The 15,142-nt window shown below is 29.7% G+C and overlaps 1 protein-coding gene across 2 annotated transcripts in view; it reads right to left on the minus strand.

Moving 5' to 3' along the window:
• The window catches only part of LOC129966599 (uncharacterized), a 135,704-nt gene extending 125,326 nt beyond the window's left edge, over positions 1-10,378 (minus strand). The window contains exon 1 of one of the 2 annotated variants that reach the window (XM_056081087.1): positions 10,229-10,378. In XM_056081087.1, coding sequence (XP_055937062.1) covers positions 10,229-10,270 — 42 coding nt within the window. In that variant the 5' untranslated portion in view covers positions 10,271-10,378. Of the gene's footprint in view, positions 1-10,178 lie in introns of both variants that reach the window. The other variant, XM_056081091.1, reaches the window with a different exon arrangement.
• Between the last annotated feature and the right edge of the window lie 4,764 nt (positions 10,379-15,142).

Consider the following 15,142-nt stretch of genomic DNA (forward strand, 5'->3'; position numbering starts at 1 on the left):
CGAACAACAACACTTTTTTGTGATTTAAATAAAGAAGATGTTCTTTTACTTTTTTGTGATTCTTTATAACTGTTATAATTTATAAGTTACAAATTATTTTTGTGATATTTACATACTCTAATAAAACTAGTAAATAAAACAAAAAATACACTCGTGTTTTTTTTCTTTTCCTAAAATGTCTAATACCGGTATTAAAACCAGTATCAAGATCTAAAAAATACCGAATTCCGGTATTAAGATCTAAAAAATACCGAATACCGGTATTGAACTTTTGGTCCGATATTGCAATCCCTAATCCATAAATATGAAGAATTTAGTAAATCAGTATTCATAATGTTTTTAAATGAAGAAAGAATGTTTTATGAAAATATTAGCAATAATGTCCGATACATCATAATTCAACAAAAAGATATCGGAGAAGCGGGAAAAAATTACAGTAAAATACTTATTTAATTAAAAACAAATGCTTCGGGATTATAATAATGGGTCAATATTTTACATCCAGCTTAAATTCGAATATTAATACTAAAAATTCATACTTTCGCTTGCATAACACGAATGGTATGATTGATTTGTTGTTCGAAGGAAGTAAAAAACTCGGATATATTTCCTTTTAAATAAAAGACCCATTAAAGTTTAAAATCATAACAGTAATGGGAGTTGAGCTTTAGTTAGACTGCCTTGTCCCATAGAACACAAAATCATTTTCGGTAATTATGTCGATAATTTGACGTACTGAAAAAAAAATGTCAGGGAAATATATTTACATACAATAAATAGATATGGCAGTTATTCTTTTTTTCCATTACAACGTCAAATGCTAAGTTAACCAATTTTACAGCATCTAAACTGTTTTGGCTAAGCTAAACCTAGCCTCAATCGCGATTCGATCTAAAAGCTATGAATTAACGAATTATAATACCATCAAATTAACATTATAATATCATAGTTAAAAAATGGAGTTAAAGGAATACATTTTTAATTAAATATATCGAATATAAAAATAAGGCAAATAATAAGCCTTTTAATAGATACATCTGGCCTATAATGAATCAGAATCCATTATAAGTTAGATGCACGATGTTATATCCATTATAAGTTAGATGTTTTTTTAATTGGAGGAATTCTAAATATAGCACTGATACTACATACTCGAAATTTCGATCCTTCAGACATTTTAAGACAAATCCTCCGCAGCCTGATGCATAGGCGGAAACGCGGACAGCCTCTGTTTTTCACTAATAATAAATATTTCATTTTTTTATTGGTTACCAACGATATTTCATTCTACTTACGAAAAAATATCAACCAATTATTATGTTCGATAAGAATTACCAATATATATATATATATATATATATATATAAATCCAGTTTTATAATAAATTTCCCTGAATTTTTCCCATCTCCCGGAATTTCCTGACGATTTCCGGTCTGCTGGCCACCCTATGAAAGTTACTTAAAACTGTATATACTATGTACAGTAAATTTGCTTCGGGTATAAATTATTACACTATCTTTGGTCCTATACTAGAGAGAGGTTGTTGGCGAACTAGATTCAATTTTGAACTTACAAACTCTAGAGGCAACCACAGATAACATTGATTATCCGGAATAATAGGTTAAGATGGCACGGCCATATCTGGAAAAGTCCTGAAAACAGCGCCCTGGAAATATCTACCTTTAAAAATCCTATGGGATCCCGGGCCAGAGGAAGACCTTTAATTAGATGACTAGATGATGTGGAAAGAGAACTGAGTGTTCTGAGGATAAAGGACTGGAAGGGAGTTGCGGAGGATAGAAAGCGTTGGAAAGTGCGCGTGGTTGATGCAGCCAAGGTCTGCAAGGGGCTGTAGTGCTCATGGAGATAAATTATTACGCTATTAAAGTACCTTCCGTTTCCTACCACACAAGAAGTAAGGCTTATAAGACGACACTCAACAATGCCATCTGTAGGAACAGGAATCTATTGCACTTCCCATCTGAACTCACATGAATTCACTTATTTTAAACTTCAATTAAAATTTATATTGTAGTAAAAGCGAAGAATATTATATCAAACAACAATTAAAATAAATCAATACAAAATCTTATATAGCAATCTGATATAATCAAATTAAAGTATCAATAATATAGAAGAAAATTAACATTCTGCAATTCACTTAGATTTATATAATTATGGATTTATTTCAAGAATATAAACAAGTTGCTCTGATCGTTTTATGTTACCTTTAGAAGATTTAATGAGAAGGGAACGAACATTTGGTCACGGATACAGTTCAAAATTCGGCCTGGGATATCATTAATTAAAACAATGTCATTCTCTTTAAAGGATGAAATCTTACTTGGTTGTGGAGATATACAAGATGAGCTAAAGTTAAATATATATTCCTTCCTCCACCGGTGATTTTAAAAGAGTTTGCTGATATCTAAAACTTTTTACCAAAAAATTACTATTTATATTTAAATTCCCAAATTTAGGTTGAATAACAGGAAAATACATTAATCTTTTCCGTTCTAGAAAATGAGAAGTGAGTAGAAAAGGTTCCGAGGGATTGTTTTATACATATGTAATAGGCCTGGAATTAATTATGGCTTTAATTTCTAAAAATATAGTTTACAATTACCTGAGAGAAAGAGATGATTTACCAACAATTTTCTTTAAACAAATTTTAATCTTACATATCTGTCTCTTCTATAGACTTCCTCACCAAGGGCTCTTTTCAACGATAAATTTTCAAGTAATATCTTTGGAAACAAATACAGTTTTAATTTCAGGATTCTTGATGCAATTCTGCCATTTTTAAATCCCCTATGGTCTTTTAAAAAATTTTGCACTGTCAGAATACAATATAGAACATAAACCTTTATGAGAAATAAATCTTCTAAAACCTAATAAAATTGAATCAGTACACCTATTTTGTACAAGATCTCAATTTTTTGAGCAGATTTTCCGAACTGATTTCTTTTACTTTAAGTCGCATTCGTAATTGCATTAATATATGAATTTTGTTCGAATTATTATGATTTGAATTTATCAAAATATAATATATTTTTTATTTTTTTTTGTTTCAATTTTAGATTTAAATTACATATTTTGATAAATTCCTGTGAACTTGCATTGTGACCCAATATTTTGAGTGATTGTATAAGAGATCCTTTAAATCCCTTGGGAAATGACTGATTAATTTCGAATCTGAAGTGCTTTAATTGAGTAACCTTGATCCAAGAACACAACGTTTCTCGAAGTTCCAAAGCACAAAGAGGTTCCCTTAATTTTAATAAAACAGATTTATCATTGATGAATAAACCTCTTAGTCCAAGCAGTAGAAGTTCATCACGACTGCGATATTTATTAATATCAATAGTCAGAAATTTAATAATTACCATTATGAGTAGTTACTACTGTTTTGGAAATGCAGTTTACTGAAGTTTTGATGAAATTGCCTTTTTATTATAAATTCCGTCCGAGGGATTTGGCAAACATTGAATACTCCACGATTTTACAGCCAAAGATAGTCATGCTAGTTCTGATCACCAGAGTTTAGTTTGTTTAGTTTAGTTACATATTAGCATCCAATTTTAAAGTAACACTAGAGCTATTTTGGCACGGACCTCGTAATTTTGAACCGCTGTCAGATGACGAAGACGACACCTGAGCTGGCACCCCTCTCTCCACACCACGCTACACCAGCGGGAGGATGTTTGGCCACGACGTTTAACGTGAACCAGACTCGCTTACACGGGTTACAGACACCCGCTCTTCGGTGGAATCGGGTCTCGAATCTGAAACCCTCCGGTTCCGTGACCGAGACCTTACTACCAAGCCACCGCGGCCTTCTGCCCATCAGAGAGAACTCGTAAGGAATTCCTCTTTGCAATTCTTCTCTCGTAAAGTTTGCAGGATTTTCAGAGCCACTACAGTGGTTCCGGCACTTTGGATAAATTAACGATTGCACCTGAATCGTCTATTGGACCAAAAGGTTTCCAAATCTTCGAAGATACTTCACCCAACGAAGGGCTATTTTTTAGAATCACTTCATAAATAATTTTCTTCAATCAAAATTGGAAAAAGCTTCTGTGAATATTTTCCTAAATGAGCAATATTGCCATAAGCTCTAATCTTGCGAGGATTGCATTTAAAGAAAGCAACCTTATTTTTAGGAATAATAAAGCTTATTTTAATTTTTCTTTCTTCTCTGTCATATCGAAATTATGCCACAGTGCTATATGTCTTATGACTGGCGTCATAGAAAATATGAAGTGAAATTTCAGACAATCCTATTTTTGAGAGCAATTATGCTCATTCTATAAATTAGCGAGATCAGCAAGCTCCCAAGTCGTCCATCTCTCATCTAAATTACTCGGTAACTGGTCATCCCATTTCAAATCATTTACCTACAAGTCTTGCTTGTCGTTTTGTAATTCCATTGATGATTCCAGTTTCCAAAGAATATGTAACATCGCTCAAATTTAATTTACGCTTATCCTTCTTTGAGTCCTAATTCAATTCCAAGAAATCTGATTCTTGTCCATGATTAATATTTTCCTTATACCAGTTCTCATACCAAATCTTATTCAATTCAACAGTTAATCTTTAACTACCTTAAATTGAATTCGGCGGAGAATAGCATTTCTATAGCCAAAGAAGTTGATAAGTACCTTGAGTAGATTTAGTCACATAATACAAATCTTTGAAGTATAAAAAATTTAACATTTCATAATATTTTGGATAATCATCCCCGAACTTTTTTTTATATGAATCTCAATTCACAAGTCATTACAAATGTCAAAACAAGCCTTTGTTATCACTGTAAAAATTCTCAAGGAAGAATTGTGGGTAAAGGATCTTAAATGGGATGGCTAGTTACCGTGTGAATCCAAGGGATGGCGATTAAGGTGCATGTTTGCATAGTATTATCCGTATCGTCAGAAAACTATTCATTTTGAATACTTTCTATATTCTTCTGCATTTTCTATCATAAGAAATGCCTTTCCTAAATCTCTACAAAATGCAACTTGACTCTCCAAAAATAAGGAATTAGACCCAATGAATTTGCATTCAAATTAACTCCATTTCAAGCGTGTCCCAAAATAGCCCTAGTGTTGCTTCAAACAGGACGTTAATATAACCAAACCAAACCATTTCAAGCGTATCAAAAAAAAAAAGTATTTACCTTATTACTACAATCATACACTATTTGACCCTAAGAAGTAAATCTATAATTGAGAATTACCGCTCTTTGAAGCATATATCGCGAATTTGTATCCTCATTAACAGTTTTCAACACAATATTACGTTATAATTAGGAATTGCAATATCGGACCAAAAGTTCAATACCGATATTCGGTATTTTTTAGATCATAATACCGGAATACCGGTTTTAATACCGGTAATAGAAATTTTAGAAAAAGTAAGAAAACACAGGTGTTTCTTTGTTTCATTTGCCAGCTTTATTAGAGAGTGTAAATATTACCAAAAATAATTTGTAACTTATAAAGGATAACAGTATATAAAGAATCACAAAACAGTAAAGGCACATCTTATTTATTTAAATCACAAAAAAGTGTAAATATCACTATTCAATCTATGGTACTATTAAAAATTTTTGAAATGTGATCTTAAAAAACATAATGCATCAATTGTACTGTCATTTAGTCTGGAACGTAATTTTGTGCAAAAATTACCAGCTGTCGAAAACACCCTTTCGGCATCTACGCTAGTTGTTGGTACTGTTAGAAATGCGCTATATACTTTTTCCAAGTATTTACCTCTAAATCCAACATCTTCAAATAAATCGATTTCCCGTCGGATAGTTTTGGATATAGATGATTTCTGTATTGTATTTTGGTTTCTTGAAATTTTTTAATTTGTCGCTAATTCTAATTTTTGCTCAAGAGACAATTCTTTTTCACTATCGACATGAGTGTCAACATAATATTCGATAACTGAATATTATGCTGACCTATCCACTTTCCGAATTCTTCTGAAAGTAGATAGATTTGTGGATAAAAAATGTTAAGAAAATTTACTATAAACTTGATCAGATTTGAATTGGTTAGTCTCTTTTTTTCGTTTTAAAATCATTATAATTATATAAATACTGTAAGACATTTTCTATTTCGGTATGTCTTTCTTCTGTGCGATTTTTCAATATAATATATAATTCTTCAGATAGTGATGTGTGCTGTTCTTTCAGTAATTGCAACATGAAACTTATTGTTGCATTATCTGTAAATAAATTAGAATCTCTCCGACATAATGCCTCAACAGCCAGTTTTATTGGAAGTAGAGCTGATGCAGTTCTGGATATTAAGTCGAATTCACTATCTGAAAAATTAATTTGCAGGCTAAAGTCGATTATTGCTTTTTGGATTGGATTTCTCAGTTTCAAAAATCGTTCCATCATTAGAGGTAAATTGTTCCAACGTGTTTTAGAATCTACTATTAACATATTTTTTGTTTTATATTCAGTTAGTATATACTTTTGTAATATGGAATTTTTTGTAGGGGAACGTTTAAATATCTTAACAATTTTTCAAACCTTATAAATTATAGGAAGCAATTCTTGATGGGTTAATATTTCATCCTTATTAGCAATATCTTCTTCAACAATTACATTGTCATTATCTTTATTGTCAATATCACTCTCACTCTCTTCAAAGGCGGAATTCGAAGTTTCTATATCCACAGTATTTGGATTCTTCTGTTCTTTATTTTTTTGATATAATACATCTATTACTCCTAATTGAATTCCATGAGCATAGCACAATTGCTGATTTACACCAATCAACTTTCCAACTTTTTTCATAACTGTTACTCCATCAGTCCTTATGGATACAATATCTTCTTTCAGGGATAATCCATGTTTCGCTAATTTAGATTTAAGCACTTCCACACATTTTTCGGCTGGCATACTTCCCGAGACATGTATAAGTCCTATATTCCCCCCAAAAAATTTCTTATTGAATATTTATATTTAAATAGCGTCTTTTTCTTACACTTGTCCATTCATCAAATGCAAGACTAAATTTTTCATTATTTACTTTTAATTGTATTAGCTCGTGTTTCAAAGAATTGCGAACACCGTTACTGTAGTTTATACCAGTTCTTCTTCTAGTGTTAATCGATGTTGGTAGATTTTTAAAACCTCTGGCGGCTAGTTATTTTCTTAATTCAATAGAAGTGCAAAACATTCGAAATGGCAAACCATGTAATGTTGTCATTTTACTTATAATTTCATCCAAATTATCTTTTTTTTTTCTTTCAAAAAAATCTAAAATTTCTGATAGCTTGGGCTTAGAAACTGTTCTTAAATTTGTATCTTCACCGCAATTAGATTCTTTTCTCTTTAACAAATTTGTATCATGTTTTGTTTTTAAATGTGTATGGAGTCCTCTTGTGCTTTCTCCGTTAACTTTAATAACTCTCTAACATTTTTTACATTGTGCCAATATATTCTTTTCATCATATAAATAATGAAACCAAATCGAAGTATTATCGACTGATTTTTTTATGTTCTTTAAAGTTATTCTTACTTATTATTATGGGTTATTATTTATGTGTATATATATATATATATATATATATATATATATATATAGTAAATCTGAAGAATATTTTGGACCCTAAAGTATGATATGCAAATACAATGTGAATATCAAACTCACCAGTTTAAAATAATATCGAAATATTGCGCACTTTTTTCATAACCACAACCTTGTTTTCACAGTTACGAATATCAGACTACGAATCCGCCTCCTTGGATGATTTATGTATCTTGATTATACGATGCAACTTTATATTCACAATCTAATTAATTTCGCTCGTTAGGGAAACAAAAACAAAAACGTATACTATTTTGCTATGTTGGCTATCCCTGAACATATAGTGGATACAATTTAAAAAAATTACTAGTAAATACCGAAAACACGGTATTTAAACTTGTGAATACCGGTATTACAAAATTGTACAAATGGCTCAAAATACCGGTATTCGGTATCCCGGTATTGCAATCTATAATTATAATTGATCCACACTTATTTTTTTATACTGGACAGAAATTTCGGGAATTTAATTTATTACTTATTGAACTAAAACGTCTTTTCCAGACCTCATAATTAGAAAATCCAGTTCAACTGGAGGTCATATATTTTCCTTATACATTAATTTACAAGCATTCCGTTCAAAGACCTTTATTTTTTTCTTCCAATTGATCGTTCTTTTCAGAAAGACCTTATGCATAAATTAGAAAACTCTTCTGTTTTGAAAACTTACATCCCCCCCCCCTCTTGCGGCATTCAAGATAGAGCCATCAGGAATATTCAAGGACAAATTGAATATAATTTATATTATGAAAGCTTCGAGTTTATAGCACCTAGAACTAGCATGTCTACTTTGCAGTTTCAAATTTACAACTGGATAATATTTCTTATGAGTTGTAGTTTGACAGAAAGATTATATTAAAAGTTCTTCGTATGGTATTTCTTTTAGATTTAATACTTTAGTTAACTCAGCCTAGACAAAACTTTTATTAGAAGCATTATCCAAGCGTTTATTTTTATTTGAACATGCATAAAAAGAAACGTTTGTAAAAAGGATTTTTATTTCGCACTAAACTTATTATACGATAGTGAAATATGCTCATTATTTTTATTTAATACTAAGGGGGAATTATTTGAATTACTTCCACTTTCAGGTCGCTTGTTAGAAACTTTAATGGGTTAATTACTATTTCTACAGACGTCTGAGATTTGATACGTCTGGCTCATGGCGAAATTTAGCACAGCATCCATCGTTTACGAACAATACCCGATTTACAGAATCTGCTCACAGGTTTTTTCTTAAAACAATTTTAGCATCTCCATTTTACCCTAAGTTTATTGATTTTCTGTTCAACATTCAAAACCTTGCAATTAACGGATTTGTGACTATTTACAGAATTGCAGAATGCAAAACTACCCTTTATCAGCATATGCAGTGACGCAGCAGTTGGTACATTTTAAGAGTTTGAATAATTTCTTTGGCATGTTTGACCGCTTTGATAATTTTGAGAAAAGACGCGATTTTCACAACCTTCGGGATTTACTCATAACAGATTCGCAAATTTCCCATGATTCAACCTCATTCATCATTATCAGGACATTATTTTAGTAACATTTAATCCTCCAGCTGCTTATCCCGTGATTTGGTAATCTGTCCGTTTTCTATAGCATCCCGCGTTTTTCGCAGTTATAGTGTGTTTATTTTTACGATTACAGATTTTTTATTATATCATATTATTATCGTGTAACATATAGTATCAATTCACTTTGAAAAATATTTGAACTTATTTGTAAACATCGCATCTAAGGAGTGATTTTTAAAATTACGCAGTCAGAGGGTTAAAGTTTTTAAATTTATTATGTTTATTTCAATCTCATGATACAATCTTAGCAAATCTCTAACATTAAATGAATTTCTCACAGGTTCCAAGTTTAGTAATTTAGACATGTAAGAACTTGTAATTAAATCCATTCGTCCGTAACACTGTTTTAAAAGTTCGAGGCACGAATCATAGTTTTTCTCTTTAAACTCAAATCGAGCAACAACATGATACGTGGGGTCAAAAGCAATGATTTTAAGTATTGAAAATTTTTCTATTTTAAAAAGTGAATCATTTGACCCGATTGCACTATCAAAACAGTTAAGGAATTTCATAAAATTAAAATCACAAAAAAAAAAAAAAAAAAGCCGCGAAATTTTGGCAATTTCAAAGCCTTTTTCAATTATATTTTAGCAGTTAAAATTTTTATCATCATATTCGTCTGATCCTTTAAATTCAGTTTTAAATTTATCAATATCAGTTTTAAGATTTTCGATCTCTAATAAATCATATTTTTTCAAAAATGTTTTCTTTTATTTCGATTAGTTGAAGTAACTCGGAAATAGAGTTGAAATCTTCTGATTCATTATCAAAAATTTGAATTTTGTTAATCAATTTCGTGACTCTATTTCCAGCACAGCTCCTTTTTTTTTAAAAATAATAATTTTCGATAGTTAATTCATCACTTTTTAACAATACCAAAAGCACCTTGTCCTTCTTAATAAATAATTCATTACTTTTTAACAATACCAAAAGCGCTCCACCTTGCAAATAAGTACTTCATTACTTTTTAAGAATGCCAAAAGCATCTTACCTTGAAAATATGCAATTCATTACTTTTTAAGAATGCCAAAAGCACCTTACTCTGCAATTAAGTTGATCGAATCTCGACTCTTTCCCGGCCATGCAGCAAATATCGCATTTGTAGTCAAACGCCTCATGAATATCAAAGTCCTTTCCAATTATTTATTCTTTAAAGTTACTTGAAACTATGTACAATAAATTTGTTTTGGAAATAAATTATTAAATCGTCGTCCTTCCATATGTTCCGTAGCCTGCCACACGAGAAGCAAAGTTTACATCAAGTACAAAACAACACTCGGCAGCGCCATCTGGAGGAACAGAAATCAATGAAAAATGCTATAAATAAATAGTTAATATAATTTAATTTATTTAAAAATAGTTTTTATAATTCAAACAACTTATTAAAACACATTACAAAGAAGGGATTGGAACTACTAGAGCTCAATGACTCCATATGGGATAATGAATTTTCTTTCTTTGTGTAACAAATGAAGTTGAAGGTTTGTTGCCACTCCTAATAAGTTTTATATTTCCTGTTTCTGTTGCATCTTATTCCAACTTGGAATCTGGGAACCCGGTTTTGATTTAAATAGAATACGCTGTGCTTGCTTTAAGTATGGAATTTATACGTTACGTTATTTCCTCTCTTTGATGTACAGATCATTTAATCAATTTAAGTCTATTTCATCTGTAAATACACTCATCAATTTCTATCATCATTGTGTAAATAGTCTCATGAAATTATCTGTTTTGTGTTGTGCAAAAATAAACTAACTCGAAAACGAAAGTAGAGTTCCGAGTCATAACAAGGCTTTTGATGTAGCACGAGAAAATTTTTGAAAACTTAAAAAACAATATTTAATAAATAAAAATTCTTGCTATTATATGAGGTGAAATTCCATTGCCATGTTTTAATTAATAATGAAAAAAAAATCATAGAACGACCATTGCCATATCCTCTTTCTCTTCGGATTATGTTTTTACTTTGAGAAGCAGCTTCTCTGCTTTTTTTTAATAGATTAATTTTCATAGGAAATTTGGAGAATCAGTTATATTTCTTAAAGAAAATTCCTAATTAAACATTCCCTTTGATTATTTGTTATTTTTACGCAAAACAAGAATAGGAATGCTTATCACATATTTAATAAATTTAAAAAGAATATATACAAATTCAAACATGAGAAGTTTGGTTAAGGTTGCACAGTACCATCCAAATATTTTCTTTTAATTTTAACATTTGGAATTATATTTTAATTGCATTTTATGTGCAATAGTGCCTCACAAAAAAATTTAAATTATTTCAAAAAATTTGTAAATTTAATTTTTTTTTAAATTTTGAGCTTTTTTTAAAAAAAATTTTAAGGTTTATTTTTTTAAAAAATTTAGATTTAACAAAAAAAACTTTTTAGGTAAGTACCAATATTTCACATAAAAATTGCTATGGATTTCCACCTGCCAATAATATTTAAGGTTTTTTTTTTTTTTTAAATATTTTAAAATACGAAAAAAAATTCTGAAAAATGCATTAATTTTGATTCGGAACCTTTTTTTTAAAAAAACTTAAACTTGTCTTAGAGCTATTTTCATTGCAAGTTGTATAAAGAATATATTTTAGAAGATCCACAAAAATGTTCACCCTACTACTTTAATTTTTAACAGAGCTTTAGGCTTTTGAATAATAATATATAAGCAAAACTACAACATGGAGAAAAAGGAAATTAAAAGTTTTCTTTCTTTAATACTATGATGTGAAATCCATCCAATTTGGATGGATTTCACTTTTTTACCTTAACTTTTACCAAATGTTAATTAATGTATTCTAAATTGTTTAAAATAGAAAGATTGCAAAAAATTTATTGAAATAAAATATTACTCTTGTTGAAAGAAAAACCTACGAATGATCTATATATCAAAAATCATAATCACAACAACCTGAAAAATATAAAAACATATCTCCGAGCTTATTAAATGCATGTTTCTGTTGTAAACATAAATTAACAAATATATAAAAATAAGAACACCTATATTTCCATTGTTTCAAAGGCCTTATCTTGACGAAAATTGTAAACGACCAATAACGAAAAAAAAAAAAAAATCTAGTTTAAAATTTTTATTCTTGTAAGGAAATTCGTATTTAGACAAAACTAAACGACTTCATTTCAATTTAATTATACAACTTTGAAAGTGGTAGAAAAATATAATAATTCCTTTTTTATCGAGTTCTGTTTTAGCAGATGATCTGAAAAGGGTTATGGCAACATTTTTTTCACTCCTATCATGCATCAAAATTTTTTCAATAACTTAATAAAAATGCAGATACATCTCTAGAATTTTACATCTGTAGAATGATTTAGTTTATCATGAACCCATAAATGTTTTTTAGATTTTTTAGGTACCGTGTCATCTTAACCAAAATACAATTGCAATGTTTTCTCATGATTTGTGTTACCAATTTATATAGAAAAAAACCTACAGTTTTTTTATATGATAGCACCTCCAAAATATTTTATTAATCAATCTATATTTTTTGATTAACTTTGAGATTTATATATATATTAGTTAATAATACAATTGTGTTAGCGTTCACAAGCTTATACTTAATTTGCATATCATCTAATCTCCACTGAATACAATACATACAAATACAGAAAAAAAATACTAAAACTATTCTAAATAGGGCTCATTCATTGGAAGTAAAATTAACACCCCAAAACAATAATTCAATATTTTTTAGCTTTGCGATAGTGGTAACTCTTATCTTAGAATATTTTCGGAAGTGATATTTAATTCATACATATGTATAGATGCCTTTATTTTATAAATAAAAAAGTTACTTTAATTTCTTCATTGAAGATTGCCTCAAAATGATGTATAATGTTTTATTTTTGGGTAAACATATCAAGTTGAACAATCTAAGTCAAGGGTCGGCAACCTATTGAAACGGAAGAACCAAAAGCAACAATACACATAATTTTCCAGTTTTTAAAGAACCACTTTTCGATTTAGTATTATAGTATTTGCTTATATATATTTGAGTTTTGATTTAAAATAAACCGCTTTAAATACGGAATAATCTGTATTGCTATAAAAACACAAATATAGATAGTTACATCAATAGGAACATTGGATTTGCATGCCTTTTGAAAGTTTGATTAAATCTGGCTTACAGCCTGTTATTAAAATCTTGCTAAGTAAAAATAATAAACTTGATCCAATAAAATTAAAAGAATGTCACGTAGAACTCAATGACACACACAAGAGGTAGAGCTAAACCAATTTATTAACTGAACTCTGAACACAGTAACTGACAAATCTTCTGCTTTTATACTAGCAGAGAAAGTTCCAGAATACTCTTCTGGAGACAGTAAGTAAAGTCCAGAACACTTTTCTGGTAAATTAAAGAAATGCCCAGTATCTTCTGGAACATGAAATAAAGGAAAACATGAAATCGAGGAATTAAGTATTTACATATACTAGTAATCGCATTGTCTCTAGCGGGATTCGAACCCAGGTCTCCTGATCATGAGACCAGTGCCATGACCTTTCCGCCATGGATATTCGACTGTCTTTCTTCAATGCGGCAATAGATTAAAGTAAAGTAGTAGCTTTATGTAAGTTCAAAGTATACCAACAAATTAAATCTGTTGAGAAATTGTTATGAAATTTTTGTCTGTGTAGGAGGAAATTCAGGAAATACCATTGGCAATGATGTTATTTACCGGTACTGTAGAATATTACAAAACCTAATTTACAGGTATTTCACACTCTGATCCATTTAACATTTCTTCATTAGGATGCAACGAAATTATTATCTCAACATTTTGCTTTAGAACACTTATTAAGTGTGTGTGATTTTAGTTTGTATAGATATTATTTTACGTTTTTCTATTAATATTCCGGGTTTGGAAAGAATAAAACCGAATAAAATGTATTTTAATGACAAAATTTTAAAAAAAATTATTCTAAACTTCAATTTATCAAGCGATTTATTCAATATTGTTGTATTACCGCCATATAGTCGATAGCGACAAATTTAACCATGTCATCGCCTAAGCCAGATAAGATTCAAATTCCGATCCGCGTGCGTTTATTATTAACAATCTATACGATCCATATTTTGTTATCTAAGATCTATAACTTTTCTAGTAATAGTTAGTTAAACTTGGAAGTAAGTCGATGAAAATAATATTTTATCAATGTTATTAGCAAATCAAAATTTTTGAATGTTGAGACTTGATCTCCAATAACTATAGAAGTTGTTTAAAATTCTTGATTTTGAATAAAGCATTTTCTAAAGTGTACATAACTAGTCAATGTTTGCAATTTGATTGGAAATTTGAAGTGCAATTTGATCACAATGTGCTTTAGTGAATAAATTTCTTCGAATATATACATAAAATTCATAGAAAAACTGCAATCAAATCACTTTACACGTCTTCCTTGAAGAACTGAAAATTGCAGTAAGTATTATGTAAAAGCTTATAATCATAAGTATTGGAGGAAAAGAATATTAATTATCAAGGAAATTATATTAATTAATATTATTTGTATTAATTTTAATAACAAATGAAACTGATTAATGGAAATACTAATATAATTTATGTTGTGAAAATTATATTCTTATTAATAATAGCTTATATATTTATTCATTTAAAAATTATTAAAATTACAATAACAAAACCGTTATTATTAAAATAACTCTGTGCAATAATTTCATTTTAATTCGAATCTGGACCTCGGAACGGGTGCATGATTCCAAAACTGTAGCTGGTCCCGAAACAAAGGGTCTCAACAGCGAAGTGAACGAGTCCAACTTACCACTAGAACCGATTCTTCTACAGTACGAGAAGAAATGGGACCAATGATCAATACATATGACGTAACAGATGCAACATCCACGATTGCGCTTATTTTCTAAGAGGCATCTGCATCGCTGATGACATTAGATATGTCATTAGCGATCTGTTTTTGTTA

The sequence above is a fragment of the Argiope bruennichi genome, chromosome 4, assembly GCF_947563725.1.
Source record: "Argiope bruennichi chromosome 4, qqArgBrue1.1, whole genome shotgun sequence".
In the NCBI taxonomy this organism is placed as follows: domain Eukaryota; kingdom Metazoa; phylum Arthropoda; class Arachnida; order Araneae; family Araneidae; genus Argiope; species Argiope bruennichi.